Source organism: Echinococcus granulosus (assembly GCF_000524195.1).
Source record: "Echinococcus granulosus chromosome Unknown EG_S00279, whole genome shotgun sequence".
NCBI lineage: Eukaryota > Metazoa > Platyhelminthes > Cestoda > Cyclophyllidea > Taeniidae > Echinococcus > Echinococcus granulosus.
The window spans coordinates 14,514-27,681 of NW_020170659.1; the positions used below are offsets into that span (position 1 = coordinate 14,514).

The 13,168-nt window shown below is 42.0% G+C and overlaps 1 protein-coding gene across 1 annotated transcript; it reads right to left on the reverse strand. All coding sequences in view use genetic code 11, as the record gives it.

Annotated features, from left to right (window-relative positions):
• Window positions 1-1,002: 1,002 nt before the first annotated feature.
• EGR_10832 (hypothetical protein) lies at window positions 1,003-5,961 on the reverse strand (the record flags this gene model as incomplete). The annotated part of the gene is made up of 4 exons (XM_024500081.1): window positions 1,003-1,099; window positions 4,196-4,272; window positions 4,734-4,828; window positions 5,859-5,961. The coding sequence occupies 4 exons, from the start codon at window positions 5,959-5,961 to the stop codon at window positions 1,003-1,005; spliced, it is 372 nt and encodes a 123-aa protein (XP_024345505.1).
• Window positions 5,962-13,168: the final 7,207 nt, after the last annotated feature.

Genomic DNA, 13,168 nt, shown 5'->3' on the forward strand with positions numbered 1-13,168 from the left:
CACAGATAGTACATTCTGAGGAGATAGTGCAAAATATTTTAGGCTATTATTAAACTGTTTTTACCTGTATAAGCAATTGAATAACAAGCTCAAGCATAATCTGGGTGACACACATAAATTTTCTCCATAAAATTTTTGTCTAATGTAACAAACAGTGCTGAGGCAATCATTGATTTTATGTGTTAAAGTGTAGCAAAAAGATACAATCTTACTCACAATCGTCATCAAAGAAGGCTGGCCCAACAACAGAAAGGACGGTCAATTCGAACATCCTGACACAATCATGCGGTTCTTGCTCTGCAAAATGATGGACCTCAATTAACTTTGCATGGTAGTTGGATGGAAACGACGATAGCACAGTCGATGTCCATGGTGGCCAAATGGGGCTGGCACCCTTGAGACAACTTCAGTGTAATGCGCTCCTTCACAACTTATCGATTGTTGGGACGTACACTGGTCTGCATTCTGGAATATTTGAGGCTTTAGGCGTGTTTTGTCACATCTGCTTCCTAAAATTGGCTGGTCAACTCAAAGCCCTAAAACAGACATTCAAAATTCTACTCACCTGTTAAAAGTGGGTCAACGTCAACCTTCATTTAAAAGGCTTTGTTAATGATAGCTTAGTAAAATAGCGTCAAAGAATAAGCATCAGTTAGCCTTTAGTGTCTGACGCAAGGCGCTAGTTACGGAATTTCCACAGATCTCTCGAGAGTGCAGCCATTCCAATATTTCCATCTAATTCATTTACGCTTCAACGAGCCACTCCTAGAATTAACGATGCAGGCAGATGTCAACGCACTGTAGTGGCTCAACACTGGATTATCCTGCAAACCCTGCCATCCGCCTTAAGCAACACAGCGCCGCATCTCACTTTAGCGCAATGCATCGCAACACATATCGAGTGTCTACCGCTAGTCCGATCCTGGTTTTGATCAAGTCGCCTCCAAATTCTGTTGTTACTGCCGCTGATGCCCATGGAGCATTAAACCACCACTCATGTATTCAATTTTGAACCTCAGTTATTCCTTTTAAAAGAATTTTTATATTCAAGAATTCTTCGAATATTCCAAAATGTTTGACGTCAGCTAAAAACAAGAAACTAAAAATTTTAGAATTTAATAAATTTTTTGAATTTACCCACCTTCAATGCAAACGCCTTAAGCAATAAAGCAGCACTTACTCTGCGTCCTAAGCTGCTTCAGTATCCGCACTTGCTTTTAGGGCTTTGTAATTCTTTTGGCTTGTTTTACAGTAAGATGTAATAAGTGGTACTTTTTAGTCAAAACCTGCCCTACGGCGAAAGAAATTTATTAAAGAGGGTGCAGAGGCAAAATTCCACAAACCTGTCAATCGTTCAGCTAGTGTGAATACTACAGCTGTTTACGAGAATGTGATTTGTACAGTACTTGGATTTTGACAATTTGACTAAGAATAATCATACCAGGTTATCTGATATCCTGCAATCTCTGAATGGGGATAGTTTGCCTGGAACATGATTGTTCACTGGTTAAGTAACACAGGGTGGTAAAAATGGGATTCGCAAATCATGATGCCAGTGAAGTGAAAACAGCTGGTCCAGCAATACGTCAATTTGACTTCCAACTGACTGACACATTGCAATCACAAGTCAGGTCGGCTCAATAGTTCATCGGCGTGGTTGTAGGTTAGCTGTGGAATCACAAATAGTTAGGATGGCCAAGTCAACGTCGATGAGGAATGGTAATAATACGAACATGCTCACTGCAGCTCAAACACCAAATTCGGCGAATGCACAAACAAGCAACCATTGCCTGCACAAACACACTTCAGAAGAATGCATATCTGGTGCACACTTATTTTGATCACACCCTCACTTTCTTTAATTAGATCATCTTAAAACAGCAATTTGGATATTCTCTACTGAATAGTTGTCACCCAGGAGGTACAACAGCCACTAGGCAAATACGCATTCAGTCTCATCGTCACTGACGAATGAGCTGTTACTTCAAAGCCGTACGTGATGCAGATTAGTGATTAATGCCGTGGTTAATAAAGTTACGACAAGAAATTATTAAAATCAAAATCAGGTTAGAAGAATGTGGATGAACGCAGGGTTGATTTGCGTTAAATCTTTCGGAAACAGCTTGACTTTATCTTGAGAGAGTTAGCTCTAAATTCGGATGCCTTACAAGTCTACCTCAACTTATACTACTTTGAGTTGTGTCAGCTGAAGACCTACTTGCAAATTTGATCTTTTTATCAACACACCTTACGAGACCATTCGCAATCGCTTTGATTATTTTAATTCACTCACTCATGCTACTCGCTTCTTGTCAATGGCAAGTATCCAGACAAAAAGTGATGTGACAGGAGGTACGGCGTGCGATTTGGTAACACATTCACTGCAACTGCGACTGCAAATCAGCTTTGAGTCACGCATAAGTAGGACACTTATAAGAGCCGATGCAAATCGACTGCATTACATCCAGCCCCCAAAGAATGAGGAACCAGCTGCAATGACTACCATATGGAGTAAAATATGGCCAGCCCATCACTGTCACGCTGGTTCAATAAATGCGGTGATTTTTGCTCGCAGCTGCACCACTTTAAAGCCTTAACCGTTAGGTGATGGATTATGATGCAAGTCTTTTAAAGCCGACCATTTGTGAATCATTGTTGCCAATGGTGCCTGCCATATCATGGTTCTGCTCCTAGCTGACCATCACCACCACTTGTAATGCAAAATGGTAAGGGTTTGTATAGTTCGAACCAAATGTAAATGCAATCATCCACATTACTTTTAAATCTAATGTAGACAAATTGACTTTTGTTCAAGTTCTCCTAAGTGGCAGATATTAGCGGAGTGCGAATTAGGCGACTCATAAATTAAATGAGTATTTGGGAAAGGGCAGCTCCCATTGTCGTTATTAAACCCCAAATTCAGCTGTGCATCATCAAGTGGCAAAGACCGAAATCAATCAGCACATGAATGCGGCCCACGCAATTTGTCACGGCCTGCTTCCAAGAATAAGAATCGGACAAATATTTGAGTAAGATAGGCAGACATAAAAGATAGCTACAAATCCGCAACCTCATGAAGTGCAATGTGAATGCATGTAATGTATGGCACTTAATGCATGTCACAGTGATATTATATCGTCTACGTTTAGCTGCCAGCGTTGTGACCTCGTGTCAAGCAGCAGATTGCCTAGCCGTCACCCCGGTTAGGTCAAATATGCAAGGGAATGTGATACTTATTGCAAGCAAAGTCATAAATTTTTAAAGCAAATCAAGCTTTTCTTTAAGTCAGTTCGCCTAAGCTGGTCATGGTTTCAATAATTTTTACAGTGACTTCATATACTACAGCATTCGTTTCTAATTCATGCCACGTACAGCTGTGAAGTGACGATGAGACTGAATGTGTTGCTGTCTCGTGGCTATTGTAACTCCTGGGTGATAACCATTCAGTAGAAACTATTCACATTGGTGTTTCACGTTGATCGAACCAAAGAAAGGGAGTGAGTGATCAAAGTAGGCGTAAACCGGATATGCATTTTTCTTAAGCGTGTTTGTGCAAAAAGGAGCTGCTTGTTCCTGCATCCACCTAATTTAGTGTGTGAGCTGAAGCGAGCCTGCTAGCATTGTAACTCTTCCTCGTCGACGTTGATTTAGCCACCCAAACGAATTGTTGATGAGTGACGAACTAACAAGCACGTCGTTGAACTATTGGGCCAGCATGACTTCTGATTGCAATATGTGTTAGTTGGAGGCTAAACTGACATGCTGCGAGATCAGCTGTATTCACCTCACTGGCATCATGGCTTGCAAATCCCATTTTTAACATCCCGTGTCACCCAACCAATGAGTAATCATGTTACCGGCAAATTACCCCATTTAGAGAATGTTGGATATCAGAGAACCTGGTCTGACTTTTCTTGGTCAAATTGTCAAAATCCAAGTAGTCCACAAATCGCATTTGTGTAAAAAGCTGCAGTAATCACACTTGCCGAATGAATGACTGGGTTGTGGAACTTTGCCTTTGCACTTTTTTTAATAGACTTATTTCACCGTCAGGCCGATTTTGACAAGCAAGAATAAGTTATTGCATCTTACGGTCAAACAAGCCTAAAGGATTGTAAAACCCTTGCAGTCAATGGGAAGTTTAAGTAGCTAAGGACGTAATGACGGTGAAGTAAATTCAAAAACTTTGTCAAACCTTAGAATTTGTCTTTTTTGTTTCCAATTAATGTCAATAATTTGGGAATATTCAAAGGAATTTTTAAATACGGGTTCCTTTTAAAAGGAAAAATTGGGGTTCCAAATTGAATGCATGAGTGGTGAGTTAATGCTGCATAAGCATTAATGGCAGTAGTAGTCGAATTTGGAGGGGACTTAGGCAAATCCCCAATTGGTCTACTGGTGGACACGCTATGCGCGTTGCAATGCTTTGCACTAGAGTTAGATGCGGTACCCTGTAGCTTAAGACGGATGGCGAGGGTTGTAGAATGATCCAGTGTTAGATTACTATAGAGCCTTGACATTTGCCAGCCCCGTGAATTTTAGGAGTGGTTCCTTGAAGTGTGCAGAAATGAGGTGGAAATATCGGCATGGCTGCACTCTCGATAGATCCATGAAAGTTCTGCGATTACCACTTTGCATTAGACACTAGAGGATGACTGGAATCTCTTCTTTGACACTTTTTCACTAAGTTATCTTCAGCAAAGGCTACTGGATGAAGGTTGACGTTGACTCACTTGCAACAGGCGAGTAGAGTTTGGCGTGTCAATGTTAAGACTTTGAATTAACCAACCAATTTTAGAAATCAAATGTCCTAGAGCACGCCAAAAGCCTGAAATATTGTAGAAATCAGATCATTTCACGTCCCGACAGTCGATGAATTTCCAAGGGATTCAACACACTGCAGTTGTCTGGAGAGTGCGAGTCCCATTTGGTCACCATTGACATTGACTATGTTATCATCGTTCCCATTCAATCAGTAAACAGGTTTAGTTGTTGTTCATCATTCAGTAGAGCAATGACTGCCTATTTTTAACAAAATGCCCGAATTGGCGATCAAAATGAGGTGCAATTATTTGGGCTTGACGATTGGACATGACGGCTCACGGTCCTCTGAAGTTGTGAGATAAAACGATGCTGTGCGCACTTGACCAATTCCTTAGTTGAATCAGCAGATTTTGTGCTGTACTGTAGTTAAATAGACCTTTGCATATTAAATACACTGTGCAGAGAAGCCTTCTGCTTTGCGTGCTGCCAGAAGTTTTCTCTGATTTCTTAGTATTCGCAGGTGCTATGGATGAAGATGTGCCCGAAAGTCCCAAAATAGGGACTTATGAAGAGGCTGCATTCTGAAACATCGCAGACGCGATTGCCGACAGGCTAAGTAACTGCACCTGTATGCTCACATTACAATGAACCATGGTTCTGACTGAGACTGTCAACTCTTGAATCGCTGGTTGTAGAAGAGTCAGATATTCTCCGGAGACAGAAGTAAAACAGCAAGATCGCACAATTATCAAGGTGAAAGATTTTGTTTTGAATCCTGCTTTCTCCTCGTCCAAAAATTTGCACGCAGCATGAAGCTTCGCCTTCCAAGGAACCACATGGCACTCCGCCAGACATCCGAATAGGAAGCAGATGATCAACCAGGGGGAGGATGATGAAGATACGAGTTGCCACCGGAGTAGACATTTAGATTTTCTGTTTCTTACTCAATCACTTTACTTACCTGGTGCACCCCTTCCTCTACACCTGTCCTCAAGTGACACACTATATCGGAGGGAGGAAGGTACATTTCATTCTAAATAAACAAACCCACAGCCTCAATTAATCGCTTTTATCGTGGATTCAAATGCATGTACCTGGGCAGATGTAAATGTATTGAGTGCTTGTTTGAGATAGTGATAACTCATGTAATTGGAGGCAAGGGTTCAAGCATGCACCAACAGTTTGAGGACTTGTCATGTAATAATGAATTCCGGCGGTTCCCAAATGCACCGCGATGCCCTATTAAGGGAACCATGAGTCGAGTGGAGAAGTGAGACCTGACAAGTACAACTTCGACAGCACCAATGAATCTCTTCAGTATTGAAGCAGGTGGGAGTTTACTTCATGCCGCAGCAGGTGAAGTCTAGAAGTCTCTAAGAGGAGCCCAGCTTTCAAATTAAACTTTGGATGTTGGGGTAATATCACTGGGCAAGATATCACGTGTATGGATGCAGGAGGCCTATGGTGTTCTAAGCGGCCTCTAACCTACTAGCTTCGAAATGCCAGTCAAAGCACCAGACAAGAGTTGCATGATTGGAGACACAGCGCATTTTTTGTTCACTCCACACGACTTTTCTCTAAAGATTTCACCATTTTTTGGACAGCTTGGAGGCGTTCAAAACAAAGTCTCGAATGTTACATTAATTACCGAAGGTGAAGGTAGCCTATTTTTCTGTGGAGAGTAGCGACTCCAACATCAACCCTATTAATGAGCACCATGGGGAACTTAAGAATCAAATTAGGGTTCGTATATTGCGCCTTTTTTTTTCATTTCAAAAGTCAGCGTCTTAATATCGACTCGGAGGGGTTTGAACAGACTACGCAGTTTCTGCAAGCCGCTCACTTACACGACAACTTATCAATCAATTTTGAGTGTGGTTTGTTAGATAAGGAAGTAAGATGTCGCTCTAATGCTGTGTCAACCTTTAATTTGCCTTATCCAACTACACTGCTCACGAAACCAGTCCAATTTACATAGATTTGGACCAACACAGCAATTTAGCTCACCTCAATCGAATTGACGTGAAGGTCTGTCCCACTAATGCAAGGATGCTAATCCACCAGGGACCATAGAATCAGGATAATGTTACGTAGTAATGATGGTAGAGTGAGATACATGACAAACGTGGTAGAGTCATTCAACTTCGCTGTTTGTGCCCTTAAATGCAAACAAGGAAGTGAAACGAAGTAAGAAGAATCGGACTTCAACTCAAACAGCATACATACTGTGCTCGGAAGAGACCTCGAATACACAGAAGGTGGCACTGAGCAGAATTATTTTTGTGCAGGCTCCACAGTTTCGTTCATTCTGACGTATTGCCGTTGAGGTGACACCATGGCCTGCCGAACGCACAATTTGTTCACGTTTTCACAATTGACAATAGGTCGTTTTCAAACTTGGCTCCTCGAAACAATGCTAAATCCTACTGGCTGTACAAAATTATCTTGTAGGACAATATTTCAGCCACTCGAAAACCGCTTTGCTACCACATAAATGCCATCGCTTTATAGAATGTGATCAGTCTACCTCTCAACGTGTGCGTAAGGAGTTGTTTGTAGTCAGTTCACATAGTTGACTGATAGAAGCAAACCGCCAACAGCATCAATGCCACTGCTGCCACAAGTTTTCACCCTGCATGAAGTATTGCGAGTTCTCGTATTAGTTTATTTCATTTGCATCGTTAAAATATAGGTGATACAGGCAGTCGCAGTGACTTCTTGATTTCCAACTGGACGACACGGAGTGAACTAATGTATTAACAACACGGTGAGGTCCATCTAGTTCGCCCTTGTGACGGCAATTGCTTGAACCATGACATCTCTGTCACACTGTCAATCTGTGTTAGCACCTCTTCATTATGGCGGGTTCCAGGCGTCTCTATTTATTTCTATGCATTTGTTTGTCTTTATTCCTCTCTATGTATCAGTTTATTTTTCTTCGTCGTGCTTTATTCACACAGCTTTTGCCTCACTAACGCTTGCATGCTTCCATAATCATTTGGGCACAAAATAGCTTGCAACGTAATATCACCAATCTCCCAGCTGAATTGCGATTTAAAATATGCAAGTTTTCTCAATGCCTCAGATTTGGTAAATCTCTACATGAGTGCTTTCCACACGGCCATTCTCCACTCGCATTAGCCAGCACATCTATCAATGGACCTGGATGGACAAGCGTTTCTGCCAACTACCCTTCCCACATCCTTCACCAGCTTCTTTTCAAAACGCTTTTGCAGCCATTTAATATCCGAAGGCACAAATTGACTCCTGTCAAAGCCTCTTATCGAAGCTGGCGCAGAACCGACAACACATTTCCATACTCTTTCGCCTTCTATTACGCTTCAATCTAGGTTTGCCATCCTCCTGCGAATGTATACTTTGGATAGCATCACTATATGTTGCAAATACCAAGTACGTTCCAATAAACGCATTTGCAGTTAGTGCGAATAATGGTGGGACACATGGACCTAACTCGCATAAAGCTTCTACTGAAAGTGGTGTGCGTCACGATACGAGAAGGATCCCATGTTTGGGGGAACGAGATAAACCTGGCTGCTGCAACTGCATAATCTACCCTGTGGATCCTTTGCGATTCCACAGGGATGATCTGACAGCCACTTTAGAATCTTTTGCATTCCGTAAAACACTAGTATATGTTGTTATTACAAATGCAATGATGAATACGTCCAATGAGGTGGATTGCCTTACGAAATTCCTTCGAAGGCTCAGTGGCTTCGATAAATCTCCATTGGCTACCGTAAGAACAAATTGGCGACTGTGGTGCAATAAGAATCATCGATAGAAGCTTTTAAAGTGGAGTGAACTGTTGAAGAGGGCCCGTCACGACGTGATCTCCAGGCGGCTTGAGAGTAACAGGGATATCAACTCCATGTTCATTTAGCAATGTTGATGTTTTATTTTACCTTTTATTCTTATTTGTTTGTTGGGGTGATTTGGTTAAGGAGGTACCAGGCAAGCCAACATATAGCATTGTCTACGAGATACCCTGCTATTCGTCAGGAAGGTCCCCTACACTACACCCATCTACTTCAGAATAGACTGAGCAGAGGCTAATGCGCTGCTCCTTAATCACGAATGTTCATTTTATGAACCTCGAAAATTAAATTGCTTGTGATGCTTAAACAACTAGTATTCTGGTAATAGGCTACGCAAATGAAAGTTGTGGGTTTTAATGAGAGGGGAGTATAGACTAATTGAAGAGCGGTAGCTAACTGGTAACATCGGAGTTACGTGGTCTACTCGATTTTGGCGACTGCTGACAGCGCATGTACTATACGACTATAAAATGGCAATGCCTGAACTGGTCTGACAACATATCTGATCCGATCACTAATATTTCACACACTAGTAGCAAATATTGGCACAGCGTTTGGCAGGTATATATCAATTATTTCTTAAGTAGTGATTTGTGCAGTTATGCCTAAAGGGTGGATAGTTAAGTCTGCTCCTCCACCTTACTCTCCACTTGCGTGCCTATTTCAATTCTGTCAGATGAGCCATACGGAAAAGCGTTCGTGCGTGCTACTTTGCAGCATACACTTACACTCCTGTCAAACATTGCTGCAACAACACCTACTTTACATGGTGCAACCAGACCTGTAATTGAATGTCCTTTACTCATTTTAGCATGGTCGAATTTACTTCCACCAAATCATCAAACGGTATATTCGTACACATTTTTCCAATTAGGTACCCACGAATACTGTCGAAAGACTCGAAATCATTCACGAAGAATTACGAATAAAGAAATAGGGCAGCGTGTGTATAGGAGCGTTTTTTAGTGCGTTAAATTTTCATTCATTTCGCAACTGGCTTACCTCATTACTATAGCCACCAAATCGGCTAAGCCTGCATTCTATTTATCCAAATGATTTGTCTATCACAAACTATAAAGTTATTTCTACAAACACATTCATACGAACACACGGAAAACCTCTGATCAATACAGGTGTAGTTTATGAAGATGAAAAAATGCCAAAACAGGCAAGGTGAGGTGGTTAGGGTGATAAAAACGTAGACGAAATCAAATAAAACGGACTTATCAGGGACAATTGCTACTCGCTTTTGGAAACCTAAACCTGCAAAGCGATTGAAATAAGAAGTTAAAATTTGCAATGTAAACTACCTATAATTTGATGTTGATCAAAAAGCGGTTAATTCTGTTTTACTTATTTCCTTTACTAGGGTAGAACCACACATAGAAATACAAACCTGTGCATAGTTTTAGGGCATCATAGCTTCAAAATCGATTCATAAAATGCAAATGGGAAAAAAAATTACATTTGGATGGATTGTACTACAAAAAAAAGAAAATTTCGTCTTTCGTCCACTTAACAGTTTGCTCACCTAATTATTGTAGATACCGAATAGGCTGAGACTCGAATTCAAATAATCTTATAATATGCATTTTCTACAAAAAAAGGGGTTATTCTTACAGGGCAATTCACATATTTGCACAATGACTTGCAAGCATTAATAGTTAAATTCAGGAGAGCAAAACATTGCAAAATGAATTCATTGCGAAAAGAGCAGGATAATCGTAGTGACGAATGTAACAGTTACGGTTTAGCAATAGTAGTTAACTGATGTCACGACATTTTACGACTTTTTTTTTGCAATGGTGGTTTTGAACAGCATTTTGTACTGCATATTCTAATTAGATAAAATTCACTTTTGAGCATTTTTACGTGCACACAGAATGCAATACTACAGGGAGAGCACACTAAAAATTATTCCGTTTTTTTTGTTGTAAATATAGGACAAGGGCTGAATTATGTCCATTTGCTGTGATGACCAATTTTGTACTTGGTCACTTTGAAACTCTCTTATGCTGGATTTGCTGTTAATTTAAATAACATTTAGATCTTGGCTGGCCAGGCATCATTTATACGGGAATGAAGTGCATTAGTGGTAAATTTTCGACCCTACTTGGAACAAACGATATTTATTCCCCTTAAATCAATGGGAATATATGTTTCAATCGCAGCATTATGCAATAAGCGTGGAGGTATTATCACGCAAAATCAAATGCGAGCATCATGTTTGATATTGCTTCAAACGTTAATCAGGTAAAAATGGTTTGTAACGTATGATTTATCGTGTTTTTTGTATTGTTTGAATCGCAATACTAGTGACTTTATGCGACAAATTACAATCACCACATACTTTTAGGCTCTCTTATGACTTAGCATCCCTTTCTAGTCTCCTCCCAACTACTTTCATCTACTTGAAAATTTGCTTGATAATATGTGGAGCAGAGTGCAGAAGTGGATAGCCATTCAAACCCTGGCAGCACTACGAGGAGATGTATCGAATGGGAAGACGGTATATCCTCCTACAACGAAGACACGGTTGTGTGCCTTTGGGACTTATCAAGGTCCAAATTCATTGTGTGCAATTACAATGGCACTGGGATGGATGGTAGAGTGGATTCCTACCATCCTCGTAGTGTGGTTCAAACCCTCCAATGTAAGACATTAGGGGCAACTCTGGAGGCACATAGCTTTTGAAGCGCTAGCTGGTGTTATCGGCAGACGCTTGCTACGTCTTCTATTAATATCTTCTTCAGATAGCCTCTGCATTCCATCCAGCGCGCCTGTTTGTTGTCATTCATCAGATTATAGAATCCAAAAAACCGGTGGCATGACAACGGGTACTGGCGCCCTTGCGCATCCTGGCCATAGCTGAGGCCAGCACTTGTGCATCCATGGACTTAGTCGTGATACCGCGTCACACAGGTGGAGTAACGTATTGGGAGGACTAAGTGGCACATGCAGCTAATTGTGCTTTTACAGTAGATGTCGTTTTGCTATCTCGTAGCTAGTAGTAAATTCCTTATCTGTGACTCGGCGCTGACAGCAAATATGAAAACCTGAACTCAAATAGCCTATTTTTGCACCGCATTTACTTGCCGTCTATATCACTTCGAAACTTGTATTAATCGCAATGTGAGTGATTTTGTGCGACAAACTTCTCTCGCTACATACTTTTAGGTTCCCCCATAATTTAGCACCCCTTCCCAGTCTCCTTCCAACTGCTTCCATTTATTCCAAGCTATGCTCGGTAATGTGTGGAGCAGAACGCAGAAGTGGATAGCCATCCAAACCCTGGAAGCACTACGAGGGGAGATGTATCGAATGTGGAGACGATGCATTTTCCCTCGACGAGGACACGGTTGTGTGCCTTTGGGACTTATCAAGGACTGCGTTCATTATGAGGAATTAGTTGGCATTGGGGTGGATGGTGGAGTGGAATTGTATTATCCCCCTGGAGTGGTTCAAACTACCCAATGTAAGACAGTAGGAGCAACTGTGGAGGCACACAGCCTTTGGTTGCTACGTCTTCCCCGAAATTTGCGACAGCTGTTTCCATGAGAGAAGAGGGCATTCGAAACGTTCATGGAACATTTAACTTGCATTTTGTTTGCATGTGTTCTTGTACCGTATCAGGTGTCATCGCTTGTTTCTTCCCTAATCTGTAGAAAGTTGATAGGGTACCCGTCCTCGCCACAACTCCGCGTTTGAGGATGTGGTGCAAATTGCAGATCTCACCTTACGAGGCGAGACGGTCTACTACACTCGGGAAATGTGGGGCCCAAATTGGGGCTGAGCCAACTGACGGCACGGTGATTGCTGCCACAGTTGCAGTCAGTCCGTGGATGGTGTTGGCTAATCAGGCGAATCGAATGAGAGCTGTGCTATCAAAGGACTTTGGCGCTGAAAGCAGACCTGAGGGACTGCAGACTCCCTTCTTGCCTCCCGCTTTTCATCGCTTCTCTTCATGCTTTACTTCAACACACAGGCACTTGCTAAATGACGCCTAGTGCTTGTCTGTCTGTTCGTCGTTCATCGGCTCTTAACTGACAGTCACCCAGTACTGCTTTGCCATTTCCCCTCTGTGTTTCTGCACCCATCTATGCATACATCAATAGATATGCCGCCCCAGTGCTGTGCCTTTCTTCGTCTACAGAGTGGCCTCTTGGCGCTGTATTGATGGCAGCAGAAAGCGAACTCGATCTCAAAGGGATGCGCCTGTAATCATTTAGCTGAGGTGGCGCTGCATGACCCACGCCACCGCAAGGCACATTGTAAACTAAGGCACTGGGCGTCACGGTCAAAAGTCTGACACGAGTGTCACTTACTGACGTAGGCGTCTTGCTAGTTGACATGAAGCTGTATTATGCTAACTGCCCAGCTCCATTAATCTAAAAGAGAGATTAACTTCGGAAACGAGAAACGGAATTCTTTAATGTCACCAACCTATGTACAACGGACTCACACTGTCTGTGTACGATGCCGCTGCAGGGATTGGTTACGGTTGATGGGGTTGCTAGGATCCTGCCTACCTGTCATTCAAATGCTGATAGCCGAAGGTATTCGCATGG